At 39.8% G+C, this 26983-nt stretch overlaps 1 protein-coding gene across 2 annotated transcripts in view; it reads right to left on the bottom strand.

Moving 5' to 3' along the window:
* LOC114072416 (chondroitin sulfate proteoglycan 4-like) overlaps nt 1–25005 on the bottom strand; it is a 42820-nt gene extending 17815 nt beyond the window's left edge. For both annotated transcript variants that reach the window (XM_027910323.1, XM_027910317.1), the window contains exons 1-7: nt 24908–25005; nt 16451–16614; nt 12302–15871; nt 10979–11449; nt 10196–10372; nt 4341–4539; nt 272–403 (exon numbers count right to left, since the gene is read on the bottom strand). In XM_027910323.1, coding sequence (XP_027766124.1) covers nt 272–403; nt 4341–4539; nt 10196–10372; nt 10979–11449; nt 12302–15871; nt 16451–16614; nt 24908–24989 — 4795 coding nt within the window. In that variant the 5' untranslated portion in view covers nt 24990–25005. The remainder of the gene's footprint in view (nt 1–271; nt 404–4340; nt 4540–10195; nt 10373–10978; nt 11450–12301; nt 15872–16450; nt 16615–24907) is intronic.
* Between the last annotated feature and the right edge of the window lie 1978 nt (nt 25006–26983).

The following is a 26983-nucleotide window of genomic DNA, read 5'->3' as shown; positions in this document are numbered from 1 at the left end:
TCCAGAGCTTAGGTAGACAGTACTATTGTCACACTGTGCTTGTATATTTCACTGTCAGTTTCTATTGACTTCAAGCTACCAAAAAGTTAAAGACTATAAAGCAAAAAAGCAGTATGTTGTTTGAGAAAACATAACCCTTCTTTTAAAAGTCATACAGATAGACATTCCCAGGTACAGCTTTCCATAGTTTAGTCAGTTAGGTATCTGACAAAAACTCTATATTATGCAATATTTTCAAGTGGGCAAAACCATAATAACCTAAAAAACTGACCTGGAAAGACTCTGAGCCCTTTGTTCTCTTCAAGGCTAATGACCAGCATATGAGCTGTGATGCTAAAAATCTGTCGAGGTGCGAAGTTCAAACCATCTGTCACCTGAAAGTTGAAGCCTCCAGACATTGCTCCTGTAGAAAACAAAATGATAAATTTATTCTTGTATTACTCTGTCACACAAAACAAAAGCATACTTTTGGATACTTTTTGCCCTTGGCTACAGTGAAATATTGTTGAGGAATATATTTGGTGCAGGTAGCTCAGTGTGCAGCTACAGATTGAGCTCTGGGTGGCAGGAGGGCTCCAAGCAAGAGGCCATGAACTGCCCAACCTTTGCACAACAACAAAGGGCACACGGACCTGTGGCCCAGCTGGACACAAAGAAACAGCAGCAGCAGAGAACCCCAGACTTCCTTATGCTTAGATTGTGGCAGTATAAAAGCCCAGGGGTCCTTGTTCAGGGTCCCACCTCAAAGTCTCCCAGCTTGAGCTGTTTTTCTGTTGTTGCACCATGATTAAATTATACTAAGGAACCAGGTGCCTGAGACTCTGCTATAGGAAACCTGTGATTGAAATGGTAAGGAAACCTAATCCGACTGTGTGAGTGGTGTGTGCAGGGAGTCAAGCAGGGTACCTGTTGGGGCACCGGAAATGCCCACTGTGAAAGTGAAAGTCTTCAGTCGTGTGAGTGTGACTGCCAGAGTGACTCCTGAATGGGCAGACTAGAAAGTTTCCTTAACAATATCTATAAGTCATCCTGACAACAACTTTTGATTAGAACCCTTGTATCTTAATTATAATTAAATAAATTGATAATGCAGTTAACACCTTCCCAAGGAAGAACTACTGGCTGCTGAAGTGAAGGCCAACATCCCTCAGATGTAAATTAGCAAGAGTGGCCCCTTCTTCTCTTTCTTTATTAACCCAGTGGAGCTGAAACCAAGTTAAACCTGGGGAAAAAATGACTTCTAGATTTCCAGCTTCTTTTATATTCTAGGAGGGTCCAAAGCACTTAAACAGTCGCATTTTACCAAATAAGGAACTGGGGGGGAAAGTAACTGGAACGTTCTCCCCTTTTATGTTTAAAGGTCTGTATCAACCCTCAGATTGTTTCCTTTGCCTCTCTGCTGTGCTTCAGCTTTGCTGAAGTATGTATGTTGTCACAGCTTAAACTATTTCAGAGGTTACATGTACTCATAATAAATGCACATTTTTTCCTTTATTCTTAGGACCTTTTCATACTTTGGCACAAGCAATAGCAAAACACCTCCAGGAGTCTGAACGGATTCCTGCAAAAATACATCTCTCAGTACTGAATGACTGCTTCAAGCAGAGGCTTCCCAGATTGTTGAATTAGGTAGAGAGATTGAAACATTAACTGTTGCAAAGAGGTTACCGTGCTCTTCTACTTGCTTTGCCCAATTTAGCCACAAGATACTGCTGAAATAATATAGATCCTGAAAGCCAGAGGGTCCTTGCATGTGAAGATCAGAACACCTTGCCTAATTACAAATTAACATATCAGAAGACTCAAATGTGGGTTCTGAGATTATAGTTAACAACACCCCTAAACAATGGTCTTATATCCAGCCAGACAATGAAGCAGCTCTGGAAAATCACATCGTAGAGTTTTTATTTTAACAGTTTTTATTCTCTGATGTTTTCTCCTGATACAAATGAAGAAGTTGCTTATTTTAAAAGGCATCAAGGAGTCTTGTATTTGCATTTGATTGGAAAAAAAACCTGCTTACACAGCCTCATTTGCTTTTTTGGCTAATGCAGGTCAACTGCTTAATTGACACAGATGTTTTGTCATCAGCAGTCAGGAACAGAACTATGTCTTGAACTTCTGCTTGGGTGGAGCACTTATTACTTTATCAATTATTTTATCAATTAATTTTTAAAGACACATCTGATCAGAGGTGATAAAGACACCAAAAAGAGGGTTGTAAAAGTTGCATTGAAAAGACCCTAAGACTTCAGAACCAACACTGCCCTAAGAAAAATACTGGCAGGATTTGTGGGCAGACCCCACACTGAAAAAGTGGGAGGCAAGTACTCTGGAGTGAAGGAAGGGTGGAAAAGAGAAGGAATCCTCATGCTGAAAGAGGAGTACAGAAAAGGAAGGGTACGTTCTGGTTCTGCTTTTATGTGGGTGACAGAGCAATCAGGGATTATGGAAGAAACAAACAAAACATCCAAGGTGATAACATGAGAAAGAAGGGAGAGATTTGCAACTCACAGCACAGAATAAGCAGCATAATGTAATGCATGAGGCTGAGTAAAGATGAAGGGAAAGTTCTGAGGTCTAACTTAAAAGCATAAAAACAAATTCTTTCTTTAGTACTCCAGTACAAAAGACACTAAGAATGGAGAGTCACTGCCAGGTACAGATGTAAAAGATGTGTGGTGCCATGAGGAGTAGCCAGGGTATGGAAGAGCTGTCTCAGGCAAGTGGATGCTGCTCTTCCCCTTGGAAGGGCTACAGTGAGTAGGAAGAGTAGATGGCGTACTTTGCAAGAGAACCCAAAGACGCTAGTGCACACTGTAATACTGATGACAAGGGACAGAGAAAAGGGATAAAAATCTGAGTGACAGCAAAACACAAGGAAAGGCCACAGGACAAGGCTGGGAGCAAGAAGATGAGAGTAACAAGTACATTTCTGGCAACAGTTTAAGATGAGAGAGGAAAGAAAATCACTGATAGAGAAAGGAAAAGAAGCAAAATATCCAGAGTCATTTCTCAAGCTCTGGAGGCCATGAGGCTGAGCAGATGGCAGAGACAGAGCAGCTGCAAGGCCTGACACATGACCTGGGCAATTTTATGTTATAAAATTCCTTTACAAGCCACATTCTCACTCACTTGAAAACAAAATTTTTTGTTCTTTTCACTTTTATTAGTCAAGATTCACTCCCTAAGACTACAGATATGCATGTGCCCTTTCAGGAACACAGAACAGAATGGATTTCCTCACACTGAGACTACCACTGTCCTACCACCATAGGGGTTTTTATATGTCAAAGTCTCCCTTGGAACAATTTAAACAGCTTGGCTTACTTTTTTCATGCTCTTGACTTTTAATTTCCTGACCAAATTATTTGAGCAGGATTCTTACAGCTCACCAGCAACTGCTTGTAAAGCAACTTCAGTAACACATATGCATTCTGCCAGACAGTGCATCATAAGTCAGAGTACATTAACCTCATGAACACACAGCACAGATGCGGAGTGACTGCTGCAGCCAAGGGTGTACTGGAACTCCAGCCTGCCTTGGCTGGAGAGAGCTGTACAGAGTGCTGTACCTCATCTATCTTCATCCTAAAAAGATTGTTTCTTCCTTCTGTAGAACAACTTTTTTCCTTCAACTGAGGTAACGTGGTGACAGAGCCGAAGCAGGAAATAAGCACTTATGACCACATAAAATCCCCACCTCTTTCTCTGGATGGAATCCTGTTGGGATGTTCATTCTTGTGGCTTCCCAGCACTGTCAGTCAAGGATGCATGAAGCTGCCCTGACTTCGTTATTCCCCACACATTCCTCCAAATGCACAATAAACTCAACCTCTAGCTCTGGCCACTAGCACAAAGAGACAATGTTTAAAGCTGAGTTCCTTCACAGCCTGAAAGGGATGTTGACATCGCACAGACGAACCACAGCTTGATCATCCGTCACCACACCACAGCAGGTGTCTGTGAGATTGTTGGTCCATGAACAGCTCTGCACTGTAGCAAGGCAGAAAAGCTTCTGGAGATTTTCAATCACAATAGTCAAAAACGTGGATTTCATATCTCTGACAGCTGCATGGCAACATTTCCTTACTGCAAAACTGCTTTCAGAAAGAAGGCTGCTATTAAATGAAGCACAAGTACACGAAGGTTTCCCAGTAAGCACACATTCAAGTAGGCATCAGGCCATTCTCTGTTTAGTTTGTGAGATAATGTATCACATAAATGCTCTCTGAGATCTTTGTGACATTACAATGGCATCTGTAAAGGATTAAAAACACAAGTATAGTGAATAAGGGCAGTATTTTGGTAGCAGGCCTGATATTTGTGAAATCACATACCATTGTGTACAAATACCAGATGCCCTTCAATTATATGAGCCTGGGTAAAACTTAGGATGCTCTTGTTTGGAGAATACTTCAGAGCCAAGTGCCCATTGCTAGGTGGAGTAATGGAATACACCAGTTCTGATGGTGAGGAATCCTTGTCTTCTGCACAGAGGTCATCAATAGTTATTTCTGTGACTGAACCCACCCAGACCTAGAGAAACAAAATAATAAAAATAAATAAAGAAAATGCATACAAAAGAAAATAGGCAGAATGAGTGGGGACAGGGATGGATGATACATAACTCAAAGAAAAAGAAAGACTAAAATAAAGATTTGGTACACTAGAGCTATGGTAAGTTTCCTGACTGCCCATCCGAACCTCTGATCATAGACTGGAAGAGTCAATGTTGGCAAATGGTTTTCAAAATACAAGACCTTGGAACAGTACAAGCACACACACCCTGCACCAGTTAAAGTTTCAGTGAGTTGCAGGACAAGTGCTCTATTTGTCAGGCACCACGCAAACCCTAACAAACATAACAAAAATTGTATTATGATAGCTGAGACAAGGAGCTACTTTCCAACACACACACATGAATATTAGTGTCATGTACTTCACAGCAGGCAACACACTCAATATGCTCTACTTTCCCTAGCAAAAAAGATTAAAAAAACAGCCTGGCGACAGCAAAAACTTTAATACAAATTGAACATTTATTGTAGCTGCATTATTTCCTCCTAACAACACACACCAAAGACCCTTCATAGTGCACCAAACAATCCACAGAGGTGTTCAGCTCAGTAGGAGATGAAAGAACCAACACCTCTCATAGCTGCTTAGCACCTAGTATGGTCATGATTTCAGACCAATAGCTAACTAGTTTTTAGAAAGATGGTATAAAAATCATTACTTAATTCTAATAAATAATTTGTTGATGCAAGTCCAGAGGAGGGCCACAAAGTTGGTAAGAGGACTGGAGCACCTCCCCTGCAAAGACAGGTGGAGGAATTTGGGGCTGTTCAGCCTAGGGAAGAGAACGTTGTGTGGAGACCTCACCACACCTTCGAGTATCTGAAAGGGGCCTACAGGGAAGCTGGAGAGCAACTCTTTGTCAGGAACTGCAGTGATAGGACAAGGAGTAATGGGTACAAATGGAAAGAGGGGAAATTTAGGTTACATATTAGGAAGAAATTCTTTACTTGTCAGGGTGGGGAGATACTGGAAGAGGTTGCCCAGGGAAGTTGTGGATACCCCATCCGTGGAAGTGTTCAAGGCCAGGCTGGATAAAGCCTTGCACAACCTGAGCTACTGGGAGGTGTCCCTGCCATGGCAGGGGGGAGTGGGACTAGAAGGTCTTTAAGGTCCCTTCCAACCCTTAACATTTTATGATGCAATGATGATTGCATGAATTGCTTTTTTGTTTTTTAGCTGAAGGTATGGAGAAACTGCAAGATTCTCCTTGCAAGCAGAAAGGAGAGCTTTCTGAGTTTCATCTGTATCTTACTGGTTAATTCCTTTCTTGGAAAGGATAAACAACAGCCCATTTTATTCTTCATCTCTGCTGTATTTATTTGGCATTACCGACAAAACTACTTACAAAGAACAATACATATTTATCTAAATATGAAATTAAATTCTTGAATATTCAGTATGTCAATATCAATTATTTCCATGCAGAATTTATATCATAGATACAATCTTAAAATCCTAAGACTTTAAATATCTCAACTTGAGCTTCAAAACACACACTGCATCATCCCTTCCTAAGGTCTTAGTACACTTAAAAAATATCTGGTAGTAACACCACACCAAACACCTGAAGAATGACCTTTGACAAAGGTCATTTTACCTCTGCCAAAACCAAAAATCAGCAATCACAGATTTTTTCCCTAAGTATTAATTTTACTTTTTAATAAAAACCATGGAAGAAAAGCCACTGGGGGTTTTGCCACCATACTTCAGTAGAGGAAAGATTTCAGGCAACATTGTGTCACAGAATAAGAGATTGTGTCATGGAAAAAGAGATAATAAAATGAAATTAAATGGGGTTTTTTTATAATTAGGAAAAAAACTTTGAACAATAAGTTTATAATAGAAAATATCTTGCAACCAGCTTGCAAATAGCTATTTTGTCCCATGAAATATATATTTCTCTGCAGTGCAATTACTAATATAAAATTTTGATGTAGAATGACACCTATGAATACACAGAATAATAACTAATGGTAAAGGGTGACTTAGTGAGTGGCATTTGTGTAGATTATTCTACACAGAAAGTAAAAGGTCACATACAGAATATGCAAAAATATAAGAAATTACTTGGATGTTACTACAAATGACTTAGTAAGTTTCAATTTTTTTTCCTTACTAAAGGAAAAAAGAATTATAATTTCTAAATATTGAAAAAAGTGTTTTTTCTATAATGCCAGTATTTAATTCTATTTTTCCAGCACATTAACACACAATGCTTTTCAAGTACTAAACATGACCTGCAATACGATCCTTGAGGAATGAAAGGAGATATAATAGCTGCAAAGAGCAATAGGGAAGCAAACACTGACAGTACAGCAAAAAATGTACAAGCATCTTATTTTCCATATCTGGGATCAAGATGTCCAGGAAAAACTGTCTGAACTTCCAGGATGTAGCACTACACTAGTTTTACATGTGGCTAGCATATCCCACAGCCACGGTCCAAAAAAAGGTTCATGACCCTGCCAATGGGAAATAATTCATTCTGTTCTACTTACAGCACTCAGCTCATCAGTTTCTCCTTGCATGCCACATATCCTACCAGACACTCTGTATTCATAGCCATTTTAACACTTTAGAGAGTGACTTAGAGAAAGCAATAAAAAAAAAAATCATTAGTTGTGGGGTTTTTTTAAACCTAATTGTAGGAAAATATAGCCCCCTTGTGGCAACAGAAGGATACAGTCATCTCACAGTGTTGCTACCTACAAATATATTTAAACACATACATAAATGCACCAAGTAATGCCAGGATAGTAATTTTCTTAAAAACATCCTATTTCCCTTACCCATTCCCAACATAGAAAAAAGAATGTTTATAGAACTGGTGGAAATTTTAGGAAATTATACCTAAAATGCTGATAATATAAGTTTCTAAGTAACCATATAACTCATGAATTTGTTCCAATCAAAAGGCTTTAAATGCAATGCAAGGATTACCACCATACGTTACAGAAGCTCTCAGGACAATAAAACTTTACGTATCTCATACATTACTTCATAAATTCTTAGGAAATTCAAGGAAAAGAAAACAAATCAAAACAAACAAACAAAAAGCCACTAAACCCCACCTAAAACCCTCACTTACTTTCACTTCCTAGAGAAAAAACAAAACCAACTCCCAAAATGTTTGGTTGGTTGTCACACAAACTCCATGGTGTTCACAACCTTGATAACAACAGACAAGGTTGTCTGGAGAAGGGATGTTATAGATGCCTCTGAAGTGGGGGAGCTAGAGTTCAACTCATTCAGCATATGTGCACATGACCAACAGTTTCCGGCATCTGGTCAGAAGCCCATGACAAAGGCCAAAATTAACTTCCATATATCCACACCAACATCACTGGCTATATAATGCAGCTCTTCACTTGAAGCTATTTCTCATCAGATGCTAACAACTGTAGTGCTGCTTTCTAACTCTTTATATTGTGACCGGCAAAATTTCTGAGGGGCTGAACTTCAGTCAACTCAAACAGTTCACCTGGACTTTAGTTTTCACAGTACTGGTCCCTCATTTTATAGTTTTATACATTTCCAACTCCACAAATATATGAAAGAGCTACTGCATTTTTAAAAGCAACAGTCTATTACTCAGCAGCCACCACTAGCAGTGCCCTTGAGGAGCACAAACTGCTTGGCTAGAACTTGGGGCTAGCCAGTATCACCCTACACAGGAATGCCTGTATCATCTCAGTACTTAGCAGGACTAAGAAAAACCCATTTTCTCCCACCTACTCAGATGTGCAAGTTTGATTTGAAGAAGAATCATCTCAGTGTATAACTGTATAACATCCCAGTATATAACCTGACAGACAGCTTTGCTTTAGACTGCATGTGAATCCACAACATGTGTGCATATTGGTCAAAACCAAAGGTTATTTCTCAACAACAGCATGTGCATGACTAGCAAAATCACAGGCACAAAGGCAGCAGCCTTGTTCAGGGTAAGCAAACAGCCTCCCCAGTGGAAGGGATCAACTTTAGTAGATGAAGCTCTGTTGTCACTGTTCTTGGAAGCCCAGACTTAGAGACGTTTTTAGAAAAATCCATGAACTGCATTGCCATGCACTGCACAGCCACAGTTCAATGCCAGTAATGCACCAGAATGGAGTCTGACTGGACATATTGCCTTTTTCCCTGTGACTAGACAAACATTACTGCATGCTGTGCTGATGTCTGCACAGTACCACTGTAATTACTTCTACCAGGAAAGTTTTTGCTCTGTACCACTCAAATGCTTGTAAAGGGGGTCTGCCTCTCTGCCCAGTAGTGTCTGCACAAAGCAGGGTGTCTTCTGTTGTGGGCAGATTATAACCGACTACCCGCTGTCATTGCGAAGCTGTCCAATACCATCACTATCACTGTTTAAAAATGTCTTTTCTCTCGTGAAAAGGCTAAATACATAATACAGCATTATGATCATCTCAAAACACCCTGCTTCAGCTTCTTTCAAACCTATTCCTAGGTATCTTCTCTGTCTTGGTGTCTCCCAGGTAGGTTTACTGTGACCACTGGTTCATTAGCTAACCCAAATCCTTTTTATTCTGCTTTTTTGAGTCATTTAATTTATAATTACTCATCAGATTTCAGATTAGAAATGGGGGCTTCATGGGCACAGTGTCCATAATAAATTGTTTTTGGTCACTGAGTGCTACCATAAGACAAAAAAATAACAATGCTATACCTAAATAAATAAATTAATTAATCAATCTGAAAGTGCGCTCAAACTGAAGTAATACTTGTAGATTTTTTTTCAAAGATCAATAGATTAAAAAATCAGCTGTTAAGAGCAAAATGTAGCATTAGTAAACAATTTTAACATTTTCTTCATGATTTTTTTGGGGGGGAGGCAGAATTAGAAACAAGTTAACATGCCATTTTTTTTAGCTCATAGTATCACACAGGAATAGCTTTAGTGCCTGCACCAATATTCTGATGACCTATAGCACCCTAGATTTGCATGGACTGCATTGTATTATTCACAACTTTTAAAGAAGGAAACATTCCTGTTTAGTACAAGAAATACCCAATATATAGTCAATTCTCTATTGTCCCATCCCACTGGGACATCCAGACAGGAGCAGGCAGCACAATGTACCTCAGCAGGTCTGACTCTTTAGTACACTTAATGGCAAGAGGCACAGGGAGGAAGGCTGTGCAAAGCCTTCCTAGTGAGAAGTTGGCATTCTCATCATCACTACTCTTTGCACTTTTCTAAGTTACATGTTCATTAACAGCCCTCAAGATACCCTAGCAAACAACACTAAAACATAACAATGGTCCAGGTACAAACCATCCACTCCCACAAGCCCTAGGTCAGTCCAAGAGACTTCATGTAACTTTAAGATTAAAAGAACGCTCACTCAGCCTTCTAGACAAACTTTACATTAGAACAGTAGAAAATGTTCTCCATGGTGACTAGAATCTTCCTAAACAAATTAGCCATGTACTGCTTCCTTTCATTAGCATTAATTTCTCTAAATCCCAGGACTGCTATTTATTATATTGACTATCCCACCAGAGACAAATTTAATACTCTGTTAATGAAGGTGCATTAAATAGCATCAAAAATAACAGTAATAATTTTAACACTTCAAAATATTGACTGACATACCTGAAGAATTTTGTTAACTTTTATAACAGGAGCTTCATCATTTACTGCCATAACAGTTACAAATAAAGTCTGGGGCAAACTTTGTTTCCACAACTCTGTGTTATTTACTATCACGGTAAAACTGTCCATCAGTTCTTCACTGTCATCATGAACATAGTAGATTAATTCTTGTTCCACCTGAAAAATACAACAAGCTGAAAAACTAAAGAGGCTAGAAGAAAATAAATGCCACATTGAAAAATACTCAAGTCTAGTCATGCCCCTCAGTATTTACTGCATGAGCATTTTATGAATTCTAAGACTTTATTTATGCTCACCTTAGTAAATGGTGACTTACAACCCTATTTTGTTTCTTGGAGCTAAAGGACTGAAAATCAGCATATCATGCATATACCAGCTGCTTGGGAGCAAAGACATGACCTATGAAAAATTACTTTTTTTCTGCTTTCTTCCTTGTTCAATCTACACACCATATCCTCTGGTCTTTTCAAAATGTACCCACAGCCTTACGTTGTCTTACATTTCCAGAGTACCTACAATTCTGCCTGAGTGTGAGTGGCCCATCAATCTGCAGTGATTATCACAGAAGCACACAAGGAAGTGCTGTGGTTCAACACAAGGCACCCTCCCTCCCCGCTCCAAATGACCAGCTAGAAACTGCAGAAAGATATTAGACTCAAGGCCACAATAAAGCTCAAACTCATACATCTCACCAAAATTCCATAGCTTTCAGCAATACAAAGAATCAATCTGATTACAGTAAAGAGAATCTAAATGCATTACCTGTTTTCTGGTAAATGCTGTTAACTTTATTCCAGGAACATGAGAGTTTTCAACATACCCATGTTTTGGTTGCTCAGTTAAAATGAATTCACAGCTGAGTCCAACAAAATGTCTACTAGAAATTTTTAGATAGTCTTCCACCAGGGCTTTCGAGCCCCCTTCAATTACTGTGAAGTTCTGTACTTCCAGTGGAATGATTCTGGGGATGATGTCTACAGAGATCTCTATTCCACTCACTGTTTGGACACCGTTGGTAACATCCAGAAAAAAACAGTCCTCTAGTTGGTCAGAAACTGTCTGCACATACTGGACTTTGCCCTCGTCGACATCTTGCTGCGTGAAGCTCAAAACTGGTCTTTGGTCAAAACTGAGATAACTTTCTTCCAAGGAAAACTTCCGAATGTATCCATGTACTGGAAGCTTTCTTACTGTGAACACAATCTCAGATGGAGAACTGTTTTCATGAACAACCTTAAATTTAGGGAAATACCCCAAAATTATTCAAATGGAAACAGGAGAAATACTATAATTCTCTTCTCAATTTTTCACTTTTAGCCCTAGGATTGTCTACCTAATTAAACTGGCATTCCTTAATTGAGTTACACAGTTCCCAAAATAACCCAATGATTTGAGCAGACACATTTTAAACAAAGGTGACATAGGAGCCTTTTGTAACCCCAAGTATGTTTTGTAATTTTGAAAAGGAATACACTGCGGAATTAAGTAATGGCCTCAGAGCTATAGATCCTTGCCTGAAACAAGGATTTCAGCAGCACAGCAATGTGCTGTCAGAGCCCCCTCGTGGTGGTTACTGGAAGACTACACAAAAACAATGGGCAGGGCAGAATTAACCAAGCAGAAACGGCCTCGGGTTTGTGACCTGATGGTTTTAAAATTTTGGATGTAGTCCTCTAACAGTTTTAACCGGGCTAGCTCCAAACTGAATGAACCACAACCCTTTCTGCCTTGGCAGTTCCCACCAGCTCAATGACGAACAGTACATGAAGTACCAACAATTGTTAGAACCAATATATGTACATGCAGCACCTCCAAATCCTAATTTTTTTCAAGCACCAGTATACAATGAAGGCAAAAAACTATGGGCAGCCTTTTCCTTTAACATAATCAGTTTTCTTTCCTATAAATGGAAGCTTGCTAGTGTCAGTATTTCCACAATTAAGCATCCAGAATGCAGTCATATTAGTGGTAATCAAAAGGAGCCAAAGAAATTAAGACACAAACTAAAGACACTGCAATGTCTGAAAAAAAGAGTGAGGAAAACTTGCAACAATATCAGAGGAATGGACAGCACAGTTAACTTACTTGCAGTTTTCCTTTACTGATTTTAACTGGTTTTCCTTCTTCAACCAAGAGACTGTTTTTGTTCACAACCCTTGGCGGCTGCTGCTGACTTTCCAAATATATGCGAACTTGCACTTCAGCATTTAGATGGACATCTCTAGCATAGACTGTAAAGTTGAATTTGTCAATAAGGTTGTTGCTGTTATCATGTCTGTAGGTTACATGCCCCTTTATCAGATCATGTTGAGTAAAGGAATCCATCAATAGATTATTTACATATATTCTTCCATATTTTGGGAAAGAGAGTATCTTATATGTAAGCTCATGATCATTTCTTATGTCTTGGTTTGTAGTAGCACTTAGGTTAGCTGATGAAACAGTTTCCTCTTTCCCTTTCTGAACCAACAATCCTGTATTATTTGCCAACCTAACGTAAGGATCAGTGGCATTAACTTCCAGAAGCAAAGAAGTGTAGTGCTTGCCATCTGTCACAAAAAGCACAAAACGCCCAAAATCTGCGCCATGGTGGAGAAACAGGACTTGCTTTTGCTCCAGGTCTGCTTGTTTGAATTGGTAGAGCCTATGCAAAGTATCATTTGTTAGCACCAATTCCCCATTGGAAATACCACGTCTGGTATATAGCAATTGTCCATCATCAAAATCAGAATCAGGATCATGATAGCAAAGATCTGCTAATGTCAATAATCGCTGCCCATTTCTCACTACGTTAAATATCGTATCAATCACACGTATTGGTTTCTCATCATTCTTTAGCTGGACAGAAATGTTGAATTTAATTTCTACTGACAGAGGTTGTACTTCTGGATCAAAGTTTGCCCCCTCTCCTGACTCTCTACTGGAAGCTCTGACAAGAAATTCATCAAACACTGTCTCAGAATCATCATGCACATACATGAGGCGGTTATTGGTTATATCTCTATTGGTGAAAGTTGTGAGATTGTCATTATTCTCAGAAGGGCCTGAAAAATCAATAAGCTTTAATTTCCCATGCTTAGGAAACTGTATAACTTTATAATGGAAAGTTTTATTATTTACTGATTGCACAAACAATTTCGTACTTGTTATTAACTCTCCTTCACCTTCAGTAACGTTAAGGCCATTATTAGTCAAAATAATGTTTCCAAAATCTGATCTGATGTAGATTTTGAAGTCATACAAATCTGATTCCAGATACTTCGTAGAAATGAGGAATCTAAATGAATCATAGTTGTCTTCATGGTATCTGCTGACTAATTCATATGCCACTTTTTGATCAGTAATATCCTTTTGACTAAAGAATGAATCTTTTTTCAAAGGCCGGTCATTAAGCAGTATCTGTCCATTCCTTGGTAGAGAGAGCAATTTAAAATGAAGCTCATCTTCAGGTATTTCTAGATCTGCAATAACAGCAAAAAGATTATCAGAATTCAAGTACTTCTTTTTTGACTTTTCAATTTCTAGAGGACTGTGTCTCAGTAAAATGTACCTTAACCATTTCACTTTGATTGGAAATGTGTGCTCTTCACTGATTCTGTTTCCTACACTAACTTTGAATTTAAATTGGTCGGTAACATTTTTCAGCTGAATTTCTTTAAAAGTGCTACAGTATCTCACACGGCTGCGCTGAAGAGAGCGTTGAGAAAAAGAACTGACTTGCCTCCATTCCCCCCTTGAATGCTGCTGTTGGACTTGACCAAACTGAGGTGGCTCTGTGATTTCATACCGTATCTTCAGCTCCTGGAGGACAGCATTTGTTTCAACTGCCAGATGCCTAGGTGTTATAAGAGTTGTAATACCTTGGAGTAGATTTATTCCTGAGTTGTTGACAACTCTGTAATCCAAAGGAACTGCCATGACACGTAACACAACAGTGTTGCTCACCTTCTCACCATCACTTGCCCTGAGAACAATCCTTGAGTTCTTGACACCTGTGTGGACAAAGAAAACTGTGCCTTCTCTTAAGTCCTCATTAGAAAAAGTAGTAATGGCTTTTCCAGGATGCTTTGAGTTTTCTAAAAATCCTGCATCTGCATTCAGATTTCCAAGGACTGAAAGACTGAGACCCTGAGAATCCGTATCCTTATCCAGAATTTTTATCAGGTCACTAGTCAAACGTTTCTTTGAGTTCTCTAAGAGAACAAGCAAGTTTCCCTCAGGAAGTATGATCTCAGGCGCATCATTTACTGGAGTGACAGTAATGTTAAACACATGCTGCTCATTTTCTTGCAAATATGGAGGCATGATCTTCTCACTGCTTGTAGAAATGGAGAAATTGAAATAATCGTAAGTGTCCTCAGAACCATCGTGGACATAAAGAATCTTTCCTTGCCACACGTCTTGCATAGTAAATGTATTTACCTCCTGCATTGGTTCAACATTTTGTTTCAAGTCTCCGTAAGAAGGTTGTTCCTTTATTTCAAAAAGAATTTGTGATTGATGAATTCCTAATTTCTCAAAGTCTAAGTTGATCTTAATATGCTTAGATTCGAGTGAAGCTTGTCCACCCTCTGGCACAATCAAGCTACTTAAAACTAAAAGGTGGCTCTTGTCTTCCTTGACCAGAGAGACTGAGCTTTCATGGGAAATGGCAAATACTGGGGCTGCTTTCACAAGAGGGTTCTTTACAGCCATCTCTAAAGAAAGATTTGTATTAAAACCACTCTGCACTTCACATCCAGCTGAAATGTCCTTAGTTACCAAAACATTCTTCAGCGATTTCTTTTCTGAGTTGACTTTCAGGTTTCTTAAGCAACCTTTGAAGGATCCTCCTCTGGCATACTTCCCAGATACTGAGATTAGCTCTAATTTAACCACTTCTGATCGAACGCTGTCTTCTACACCACCAACAAAGAGGGATCCCTTCAGAAGTGGCAGCTTACCATGGGGAGGCAATGATTTTTTCACAGTTTCTGCATCCAAAGTCAGCTGCAAATATTCTGCAGTAAATTTCAGCTTGATGTAGTGCCAATGACTATCATTGACCAATCTACGAGAGGAGATTTGGGTTCTATGTCTATGTTTTCCAATATGAGCTTTAATTAAACCACCTTCCATTTCCATTGCAATGAAATCTCCCACTTGCCCACGGTGGTAAAGCAGCAAGCCACGTGCAGCTGTGGTTTGCAATGTACACTCGAAGCTTCCCTCACTGTCCACATTCCACAAGGGGAAAGAAACATAGGACCTGGAACTGAAGAAACTAATGGGTTCTTCTTCACCTACAAGGAACACATCACTGCATCCCACCGAAACTTCATGGATGGTTTTGAAGCCAGGAGAAGGCCTGAGAGGCATCAGAATGTCTCTGTGGTTGAAAAACACATCATCAATACATCCTCGGAAACTGGGTAGTGCTCCAGTAAGGTAGGGAAGATCAAGTTTACTAGTACCACCTACGTAGAATCCATAATCGATGTTTAATTCATAGAGAATTCCAGGCATTTCTGCACTAGTTCTATCATGTTTATCAATTACCAATGTGACATTATCACGTTCATGATGTAGTTCAACCAGGTGCCAGGCTAAATCATTCAGCTGAGATCTTTGCTGAGAATGCAGAACTCGTTCCCCCACACCAAAGTTAATTCTCAACTGCAAGAGACAGAATTTTAACTATCAAAATCCAAATGGCATTTTTTGCAGTCATATATTAATATATTAATTTTCATACATCTTCATATTAAACACCTAATTTCCAAAATATAATTGAAAAAATAAAATCCCACTAAAATTCCGTGTAGGTTTACTTGACATGACAAATATGACCTGAATAACTCCAGAAGCAGGAATGGACTATTCTGCAGTTCTGCTAGAAACAACAATCCTGAGAACCCAACTGACAATGATCTTTCAAGACTTACCTTGCAGAGAAACAATTACTTGGATCCAAACATTTTCTATGATGCTAACATCATCAAATCTGAAATTTGTGTTTACTGAATGTCATGCTTTGAACACAATGATCTTGATTTTAAAATCTAGATATCTCAAAGCCTATAGAGATATAACTCTAAGAAATAAACACCATATTTTGAAATTATCAGTTATATTTTGTGATTTTTCCATTTCTTTAAACAGAATCTTTGAGACTTGTTATAGACAACAGCTTAAATCAAAACACTGAGCGATATAGGGTACACATACTTTTTTAGGTCCAGTTATAAAGCATACCTGTATATATCCTGAGTGTAGCTCCATTAAACAATAATCTGTCTTCCCAGCTGCAAGAAAAAGCAGTCCTTGTGCCTTGCTTGTTCTAAACTGCAACTGTAAGGATGTCTGAGAGGATACCTCTGCCCTGTTCAGCTCCACAAAGCTATCACCGTAAAATGATACTGAAAGAAATAAAGGAGAACAAATGGAAAATTTAATCACACAAAAAAAACCCTCTTTTTCTTATGTACAGCTAAATGTATGTAAAAAATTTATATTACTCTCTATAAACTTAAATATATACATATTGAAATAAGCCTCAGATACCATATTCACCAGTCCAAGCAACTAAATAAGAGACCCATGGCCATACTAGTATGGACAAGGCGTGAATACAGCCCAATGTTCAATCTCCAACAGTGGCGACTGAGAACTGTAGGAACAGTGCAATTATATTGAATAATTTATTTCCAATATTCTTTTCTGCCTTGAAGAACTGTAACACCAGTAAGTTTTCTCATTTGACTACTCACTGCCTTTACCATCCCCATTACTACTATACTGAACAACACAAATCCTAAGACCAAAGCCTCAAAAACTCTGCTGGTAACTTCCCTCTGACATATATAAAAAAAGAAATCAATCATTTACCCCTCCTCCTACTTAATCCATTACTTTATATACAAAGCCCTGCACTCCTATTCAATGGCTGTTCAAAAGCCTCTGATGGCAAACTTTATCAAAAACCTTCTGAAATCTAAATCTTAGACGCCTTGCACACCCACGTCAAGCAAGCTGCAACAGGTTTGTAAACCAGAACCTATCTTTAAAGAAACTCAACAGACTCCTCCCAACTTGATCCTACTCACTTGTGCATCTTTTATCCTTTGTTACAGTATCTATAAATTTGACAGGTGTGGATGTCAGGCTTACAGACTCCTGGTCGTTCTTGTTTTAAATACTGGTATAAAATCTGCCACTGTCCATGCTTCAGGTACCAAGGGAGTTAAAAGCATGAGATCAAATATCACTCTTAGCAAGCAAGTTATTTCACTCCCAAGTTTTTTTTTAGGTCAACCACTCTCTTTCCCTGTCTCCACCAGAAAAAAAAAAAAAAAATCAGTTTGGGAATCCTCCCAGTTAGCAGCAAACACCACTTAATTTAGCTTCTTGCAAGTAGCCATGCCCTTTCTGAGTGGTTCTTTTATACTGATAACTTAATCAACTGTCTGCACAGACCCTCTGCAGGCTTTTTATTCTTGATGTATTTAAGAAGGATTTAGTAAAAGCTTTGACTCCTTCAAGCTGATCTTTCTCCTTTTTTCCCCTAGATGTGTCTGTTTTCAAATTACATCTTCCAGGGTTTATGATGCTATCAGCTGTGTTTGGACACAACTCTGCAAGGACACCACCAGTTAAATATTTATTTTGCAGTTTTTAGCTTCATTCTGAAATAACTCCCTCATTTTAACATAGTTCTTTTGAAAGTCAAGCCTAACTGCTTTTTGAGGTTAAATTATTCCCTGTGCTGCATCTAATACGCTCTGATGACTCTTACAAAGTGTGGCTTTAACTCAGACTCTGTACTGGATTCTGCACAGACTACCAAATCAAAGATCTCATTAAGCAGCTGATCCATGAAATAATCATTAATAGTATCTAAAACTTTGCTGTAAGATACAGAAAAATTCTCGGTAGCTTTCGCAATAACAACATTCAGCAAACCCCACAGCCAAAAACTATGTAATAATAAGTTATATAAAATACCCAGAGAAACACAGGAAAAATCCTCAGATTACTGAAATACACATATTTCTTGCAAAGGAAGAGTCACCACTGTGCTAAGAAAAGTTGGTTCCAATTGGAAGCAAAGGAATTCTTCCTCATCAGAGCACTTCTAGCTCAAAAAAAGCCTTCCTCAAATAGCTCTAATACACCTTACAGATCTTACATAAAATTTATAGACTGAGAGAACCTACGCTATTTATTGTATATAGAACTATTATTCTGTAGAGTTACTAAAGAAAGACCTCCCCTTTAAAGTGAGTATTGGAATAACTAAACTATAGACAAATCCCCAGTATAAGAAAGGACTAATTAATAAGTCAGGAAACAGGTTAAGTATTTACAATTTTTTATATTGTGCTAAATTCATATTTTGGCAGTGGTTGGGACTATCACTATACTATTTAATGTACAGAGGGACTACAGGAGATTGTCCCTACCCTATAGAACTGTAGATATAGTATCACAGGTAAGGGAGAGGAGTCCCCTGATTCCCACCTCAGTAAATGATGCACAGAGATATTGTTTTCCTGTTCTAGTTTCAGCTGGGATAGAGTTTATTTTCTTCCTAGTAGCCAGCATAGTGCTGTGTTTTGGATTTAGCAGGACAATAGTGTTGGTGACATGGTGGTGTTCACCCTAAGTCAAGGACATTTCAGTGTGCCATGCTCTGTCAGCAAGCAGATGCACAAGAGGCTGGGGGGATCACAGCCAGGAGAACTGACCTGAACTGGCCAAAGGGATATTCCATACCACAGATCAATATGCCCAGTATACAAACTGCGGGACAGTTGGGCATCGGTCAGCAGGTGGTAAGCAATTGTATTGTGCATCACTTGCTGGTTTTCAGTTTTATTTCTCTCTCTCTTTTTGTTGTTTCCCTTTTCAATACTATTATTACATTTTACTTTGTTTCAAATTGTTCTTATCTCAACCCACAGGTTTTACTTTTTTTTTCTTGATTATCCTTCCTATCCCACCATGGGGTGAGGGACTCAGTAAGTGGCTGCGTGGTACTTAGTTACCAGTTAGGGTTAAACAATGACACTTCCTGAAGATCACAAGAACCACAACCCCACTGTCTGAAATAACCTGTCCTAATCAAAAGAAGACTCCTTTTCCTTCAGCATCATAGTAACATCAGAACATCAATGAAACATGGGTACAAAGAGGTTTCACTTTGAGAAGACACACCCTTCTCCTCACCCTACTGAGCCTCCAAGAAGCATTTACGTTCATTTTGCTACATTATATCTTAGTACCCCCATAAATCTGGCAAGTAAGAGATTCCATTAAAATTTATCAGTCAAGTTCCTCAGAAATTAACAAATGAAATCAAAATCTTCCACAGATGTCAATATCCTGAAAGTTTCATTATGATTATTATAACACAGCCCCCAAATTCAAATGATTTCTGAATGAAAAGTAATGATTGCTGATGGAAATAGAAAATTACTTTTAAATACACTATATTTTCAATAGACTTGAGTATATGGGGAAAAAACCATTGGATTTTTTGGGAAGCAACTGAGAAGAAAGACAAATTTATCTATGAATTATTAAGTACAACTTGGAATAACTAGAACGAAGCTGCAAAGTCAGTATTTTGCAGTGTACCACTAGGAAAAAGTTTGATATTTATACTATATATGAATTTCCCGAAAAGGAAAAAAGAAACATAAGTTAAAGCTTTTGCTTTCCATAAAACTCTGAATTCAGAGTCAGAATCCATCACTGCAGGTTGGGCAGGCAGGCATTGATCCAACACTAAACCAGATCTTGGGCCAAGACCACCCACAGTGCCTTGGCATAATTTCCGCTTCTCTGCTGATCAAACTAAGAAGCATGTTATTGCTGTACAGGAATCAAGTTCCTCTAGAACACACTTTTAGAATGATTTCTGGCTGAAACCGTATTATGACTGACCTCAAAATTAATCTGGTATTTTTGAAACGGGGACATTTTGTCATGGACCACCTGACATTAATCACATGATTACAGAAAGTATGTGTAGTTCAACCAGCGCTACAAGCCTTGAAGGTCCCTTGCTGCTGGAACATGGAATTCAGCATGTCATATAGGGAAAGATTCATCTGCAGAGCCGGGGCAGACAACTTTTTCTGTAACACCTCTGGGCCTCAAATGGAAAAGGCAAGTGAAAGCAGCTGAGAATGACAGCCAGATCTGTATCAGTTATTAATGTCCCTTTATGGACAAAGAAATAGATACACAAAGGCTCAAGAAAACAGAGCCATAACCACTTGGGATGCATATTTAAAAATCTGTTCAAACTCAGTTACTGACTAATTTGTGTTCCCTATCCCTCTTCCTTCTCCCTTAGAGCCAATCCTCAAGCCTGGGGCTATAAATTCTTACATATACTTCCATTACAACAGGTATTGTTTACACAGGAAGTGTAAGTTTTGAAAATCCGTGTTTCAAACAATATTACTGAAGATTCTTGACCACCCCTGTCCACAACATCTTTCTTTGAAGTAACCACAAGAAATCAGGCCAGGCACAGCAAAAGCCTTCATAGTCACAGAGCAAAAGGTTCTTCACTCATCACTTAGTGGTGGAATTCGGTTGGCATTTTATCTTTTTGTTCAGCTTTCATTCTCTAGTGCTAAAAACATTATCAGGTTCAACAAAGAGCTACACCTTGAATAATGTTCCTCTTCTTTCTGTACTCAAAGCGCAAAGAAATATAAGCTTCATCTCTTCTCCACTGCTGAAACTAAAAACTGCACAAATGTATCTACAAGAAACCAAGCTCAGACTCACTACACAATTAACATGAGCTATGCACATGGATAACTTTGTCCCCCATCTTGGGGCGGCCTTTGTTCCTCCATTCACAAAACAGGTTTTCTTCATACTTTAATTTCTTCTGTACTAACAAGTCTTTCATGATGCGTCAATAAGAGGTGGAGAGGTTATACAACCTAGAGACGAAGGCACATTTCCAAATAGTAAAAATACTTTCAGCTATATAGAAGTATAACTTGAAGCCTCATTTAAGAGTCCTCATGCACTAAACGCTAGGCAAACAAAAAGATACCTTGAGCCTCGATGGTTTCTGCTATAACTAAGATAAAACATGCAGGTCTCAACTGATGAAGATGCAAGTCTGAACTTTGTTTCCCTAAACCACAGGAAAAACAGTTTGCAACCTCCAACGTAAATAAAATAGGAAGACTCTCTTAGGATAAGATTTGACTGATGGAAACAAGTGTTCAGAGCCTATAAATACCAAATATAAAGCTGTTGTGATATTAATAACTTTAAAAGCCTTGTTTGCTCTGACTGTACAGCACAACTGGAGACAGATCAAAAAGAGAGAAAACATAAGTGAAAGAGCACTAAATTCCAGGTACCCCATGTAACAAGCTTTTTTAAAAGAAGGAAGAATGATTAAAGGATACATTTGCAATTACTGCATGAACTCATATCCTGCCCTATAAACATGCCTAGAGCTTTCCCACAGAACGAACCCATTTCTCCAGCTCCTTCCCACTAAAACAGCTTTGCAGTCAGGTCCAAGTTTTGAATCACTGCACCACATGAACAGCTATCAGTCCTCTCCAAGGAGAATTTCCTAGTGTACAGACTCCTACAAAAGTCTGTAGCTTTAAAACGTCTCAGTTCTGTGCTGAGAGTAACTTAGCTGGAATCATTCATCAGAACTGACACAAAGTGATTCATTTCACATGTTGCAAGTATCTGTTATAAAATTTTTTGACTTGTATATTCATTTCCCTATCTAGCCGTATTTTTTTCTTTCATCTTGAATCTGTCAGTAATATGTTTGAAATCATTGTGAGTATCAGAGAATCTCAAATTTGGATCTTGGGTTCTAGATAATGAGTTCTAGCACTTGCATGCAGTTACTTTAAAAGTAATTAATTCATACTAAAGCTTCTGAAAAAAGCCCAAGTTGTTTAACAAAGATGTTATGAAGATAGGCAAAAAAGAAAAATCCATTAACTAACTGAAAAATAATTCTTTCAGGCAAAGTATCTTACATGGATAACATTCTGCTGGAACTTTGGAAAGGTCTGCATAACTGTACTGGTTTTGGCTAGGATAGAGTTAATTTTCTTCTTAGTAGCTGTTACAGTGTGGTGTTTTGGATCTATAGCACATCAGTGATAAAAATCACTGTTTCTTAAAATATAATCCAAATAGCAAAAGAAATTGCCATAGATTTCAAGGAGTTGTCCGGAGTGGCATATTCCAGAAATAAAGCTGATCCAAACCTCAAGAAACCAGCAGTTAAAAAAATTAAATTTGATTGCAATTACTTTCTTAAAATAATTTCCTAATTGCTTTTTTTGCTTCTGAACAACAGTGAAGAATCAGACTGGTAGCTAACTTTTCTCAAGTTTCTGACTGAAATCTGACCTCGTGTTAGAACCCTTACAGTTAGTGTGACTGCCCATTAAAGCTAGACTGAATGCGCTTTGAAGTCCTAACCAGAATTTCATGAGCATGATGAAATGAAGACTGTCCGTACACTGGTATAATCCAATGCTGGTCATAGTCCTGTATCTCAATGCCTCTCACTTTTGCAGGAGGAAAAAGTGAAACTCCTTTCAATCTGATTCATCATAAACTACTATTAATGCCTGTGGACAAAAAGCTCCAGAAAATCCATGCTTATAAATAAAAATGCACTTGTGGCTTCTTCTTTTTATTTTACAGCTAGTTGAAATCATACTTAGAATGTTCTTTCTTTAACACAGTACATGCTACATCACAGATATGATCAAGTTCAACTGATGAGACTGAAAAACACCACTAGTACCACAGAATTTATAATATGGTTTGCTTACAAATCTTACACACTCCAAAACTTCAAAAAACAGGGTTTTGGTTAATAAAGCTTCGCAACACGGATAAAGAGCAGAAATAATGCGGAATGACGGGGGGAGGGAAAACAAAAACAATCAAATAGGACATTTCATAACAAAAAAGTACTATGTCCATCTTTGATGTCTTAGAAAAGTTGGTAGCAGGTGACATCAATGCAGGGGATGGGACACAGGAAAAATGGACTTGGAAAAGGAAGCTATCAGATTCACTGGGAATGCCCTTTAAGGCTAACGTAACCATTATTCACAACGGAATTCTCAGGGTTGATTCACCCTTCGTCAGTGTAGAATTACTAGTGAGATTTTGTGGGCAAACGAAACAAAGTAAGAGTATGTAAGCCCCTTACACTCACCTAAAATGTACACAGTGAGGAATAACCTTGTGTTGCATCTACACAGGCTTTACACATCAGACAAGAAGATGTTGAAAGGTCCCTTCCAACCCAAAACTTTCTATGATTCTACAATTTCCAGATAAAAAGACAGTCCTGTAGTTAAAGCACTGAATATGAAATGAACGGAACTGACGTTATGTTCTGGTTCTATCATATAAACTCACTGAAAACTGAGAATTGGGAAATCCACTTAACACCTAATTTCAATTCCCTGCCTATAAGAAGCAGTTACTCCTTTTTATTTTTCCTTCCAGGCTTCAACTAGTTTTTCTTTTCACCAGATTATTTCTGGGTAAGGCTATAGCTATAATAACACCTGGAGTAAGAGAGAAGACCTGGAATTTAATCTTCAATTAGGCTCTCATTAATTTCTGAAAAACTAAAACCTATTTTTTAAAGTTACAATTAAATATTAGTTTGTTTCTAACTAGTCTTCTCATCTAGTGAAACAGACACCACATAATCACAGAAACCAACCAGACACTCAATATTTCTAAAGAAAGAGTTATGGCAATTGGTTTATCTCACATGGAATTGCAAAGAGCATGAAAAACCACAATACTTCAACTGCTTGATGATTATGTTAAAAAGGTATTTAAATAATAAACTCTGCTACCAGTCTTTGATGCTTAAATTATAATTTACTTCATGTTGTACCTCAAGAAGAAAAAGAATTCCCAATTAAAAGTTTTTGGTTGTTCCAATGGTTTTGGTGATTGCCCAGGCCCTGCATGGTAAGGTGCATCACAAGCAGAAAGGTGGCTGCCATGTCTTGGCACATCTAAAAGCCAAGCATAAGACAACTTAAGTTTTATGCTAAAAAACAACTACCTGCAGTTACTGGCTGACACTTAACATCGGGACTACTGGTTCACATCCATGCCAGAGCAGAGGAAGGGAATCACAGGGAATACTGCTGCACGTGCCTTAGCACTTTCCTCGTGACATACAGTTATGACTGGGGTCAGGTGGGAGGGGGGAAGTTTTCATCAAATGGCTTGGGTTCTCTTTGTTTTTATTAGAAAGTCTAGCTATGTCAAGTCACAGCATCTCCACAGCGGGACGGGCAGCCCGCACCGGGGCGGGCTCGCAACGACCGACCAGGCTCGACCTTCGCTTCAAGGCACAGGGACATCACGCCGACACAAAATGCCCGCTGTCCCACCGCCGACAAGAGCCTCGGGACCCCGCCCCCGGCTGGGCGGCTGCCGGCCACGGCACCGGGCCGGCAGTCCCCGCTCGGCCTGCTCCTTCCGCGGGAGCACCGGCGACAAGTGGCTCCAGCGCTCCGAAAAGGGCCGGGACCGCCGGGCCCGGCCCGCCCGGGGCGCCGCTCCTCCCGCGCCTGGGCTGCAGTCAGTCGGCGCCGGGCCGCCCCTTCCCCCCGGCCGCAGGTGCCTTCCGGCCCCGCTACCGCCTACCTGCGAGAGCCGCCCGGCGGGCGGACAACACCGACAACACCGCCACCACCGCCACCAGCAGCGCGACGGGCGCGCCGGCCATGCCGGAGCCGCGGCCCGGCCGGGCACCCCCAGCACGGCCCACCCTGCGGAGCGGCAGAGTGTCGCTGCCCCGGCCCGGCGCTCCCTGCCCGCTCTCCAGGAACGGCCTCCTCCCTGCTTCCCCCCGTCCCTCTTTCCCTCCTTCCCGCCCTCCTCACAGCGCAGCCCCTGCGCCGGCCCGCCCCCAGCTCCGGGAATACCGGCCTGGGACGGAGCACGGGGTATATCTTCTTCCCGCAGCTCTGATTACCCCCACCACAGACGGGCTTGGCCCTCCTCAAGGCTGTGGTTGAGTCTGTGCTTCGGATGGACCTGCCTGGATGTGGTTTACAGCTGTTGCCAGTCGTTCACCCACTTCAGTGTCCTTCCATGGCCTGCCTGTCGCAAGGGGAAGCTGCTCTGAGCTACCCCCAAACCTTCCCCTCTTTTGGCTGGAGCCCCCACCCTCGAAGTGTTTGCATACCGTCCGTCATGAAGCACATCACACTGCTTTAGAAGAAAAATGTAACTGGTAGACCAACCAGTGGGATCAGAAACTGAGATGACTACAGAATCACAGAATCAATTAGGTTGGAAAAGACCTCTGAGATCAGTCAGTCCAACCTATGACCAAACGCCACCATGTCAACTAGATCATGACATTAAGTGCCATGTCTAGTCTCTCCCTTGAACACCTCGAGAGACAGTGACTCCATGACTGCCCTGGGCAGCCCATCCCAATATCTAGTCACCCTTTCTGTGAAGCTTGTGAAGCTTTCCCTTGGTGCAGCTTAAGACTGTCCTCTTGTCTGGTCCCTAGTAGTCTGACCAACTCCTACCCGGCTACAACCTCTTTTCGGGTAGTTGCGGAGAATGATAAGGTCACATCATAACCAGTACAGGACCTAAATTAGAAAAAAATATGCATTTCACACCTCATCAGGGGTGTTCTGTTCTTGCAAGCACAAAATTTCAGTTCAAAAAAGTTTTTATAGAGCACACTTGAGCCACTCATGTATAAGCCCTTGCTGTACTTAATTCAAATATGCAGGCATGCCTTGAGTTACATAAGATACCCCTGCCAGGAATGGCCTTGCAGTCATGAAATTTTCTCTGATGTTGTCAGCTGGCAGGGTGTGCTGCAATGTGTCTCAACAGGTCAGTTATTGTTTTAACTTGTTACTCCCTTACACATAGGACTGGAATTTGTGACCTGAAATCTGACACTAAGCAAGCAGAGTAAGTAACTGAGACAATATTCCAAAACTGCAAAAAGGGGAAAAAAGGTTACAACATGAATCTTTTCTCTGGGTCAGTTGTCTGGTTCTTTTCTTCCTTTGAGGTTTATAGTCATAATTTAGTCTAGATTTTCCCTAGAAATTTTTGGCAAGTTTGCTGTCTATGTTTTTAGAATAATGTATGTGTCAGGAGGGGGGATCCATGCCCAGAGGGAGCAAAATCATGGGGAGTGGTCTTCTCCCAGATATTACTTAAAAGCTTTATTAAAGATTTCGAAGACAGAGGCCTAGTAAAATTCATTCTCTTTAGACGGGCACTCAAAGAACATTTGTGAAAGACTGGAGGAGGAATTGTAAAAAGACATCAGTCCAAGATACGAATGAGAAGGGCAAAAATGAGGACTTAACATGGGATAACAATTTATAGCGTGACAGAGACTGGAAAAGCAGATCTCCAAGTGTGCATCAGCAAAACTCTGTGCTGCAGTAGGGGAGCATGGGGGAAAATTTTGCCTTTGCATCACTCATGAATTACATGTGTCTGACTTAAGATATCCCTGCCTTGGACAGAGAGTTTTGCTGGGACAGTCCTTGGATTATACCTCAGAAAGAATAGCATCATTTGCACTATAGGCTTTGAGTAGTAGTAGTGAAAACCATATTAAGAAAAAATACTGCAGCAAGGTGCTTGAAGGTAGGTAAATGGGACTATCCTAAACATACAAGGTGTTTTGGGGCTAAATGCAGAGACAGTGGGACAGGGAGTGCAAGAGCCCTG

The sequence above is a fragment of the Empidonax traillii genome, unplaced genomic scaffold (assembly GCF_003031625.1).
Source record: "Empidonax traillii isolate 1590-97213 ecotype Southwest subspecies unplaced genomic scaffold, ASM303162v1 scaffold29:size1973556, whole genome shotgun sequence".
NCBI lineage: Eukaryota > Metazoa > Chordata > Aves > Passeriformes > Tyrannidae > Empidonax > Empidonax traillii.
This window is presented reverse-complemented; position numbering and strand designations above follow the sequence as displayed.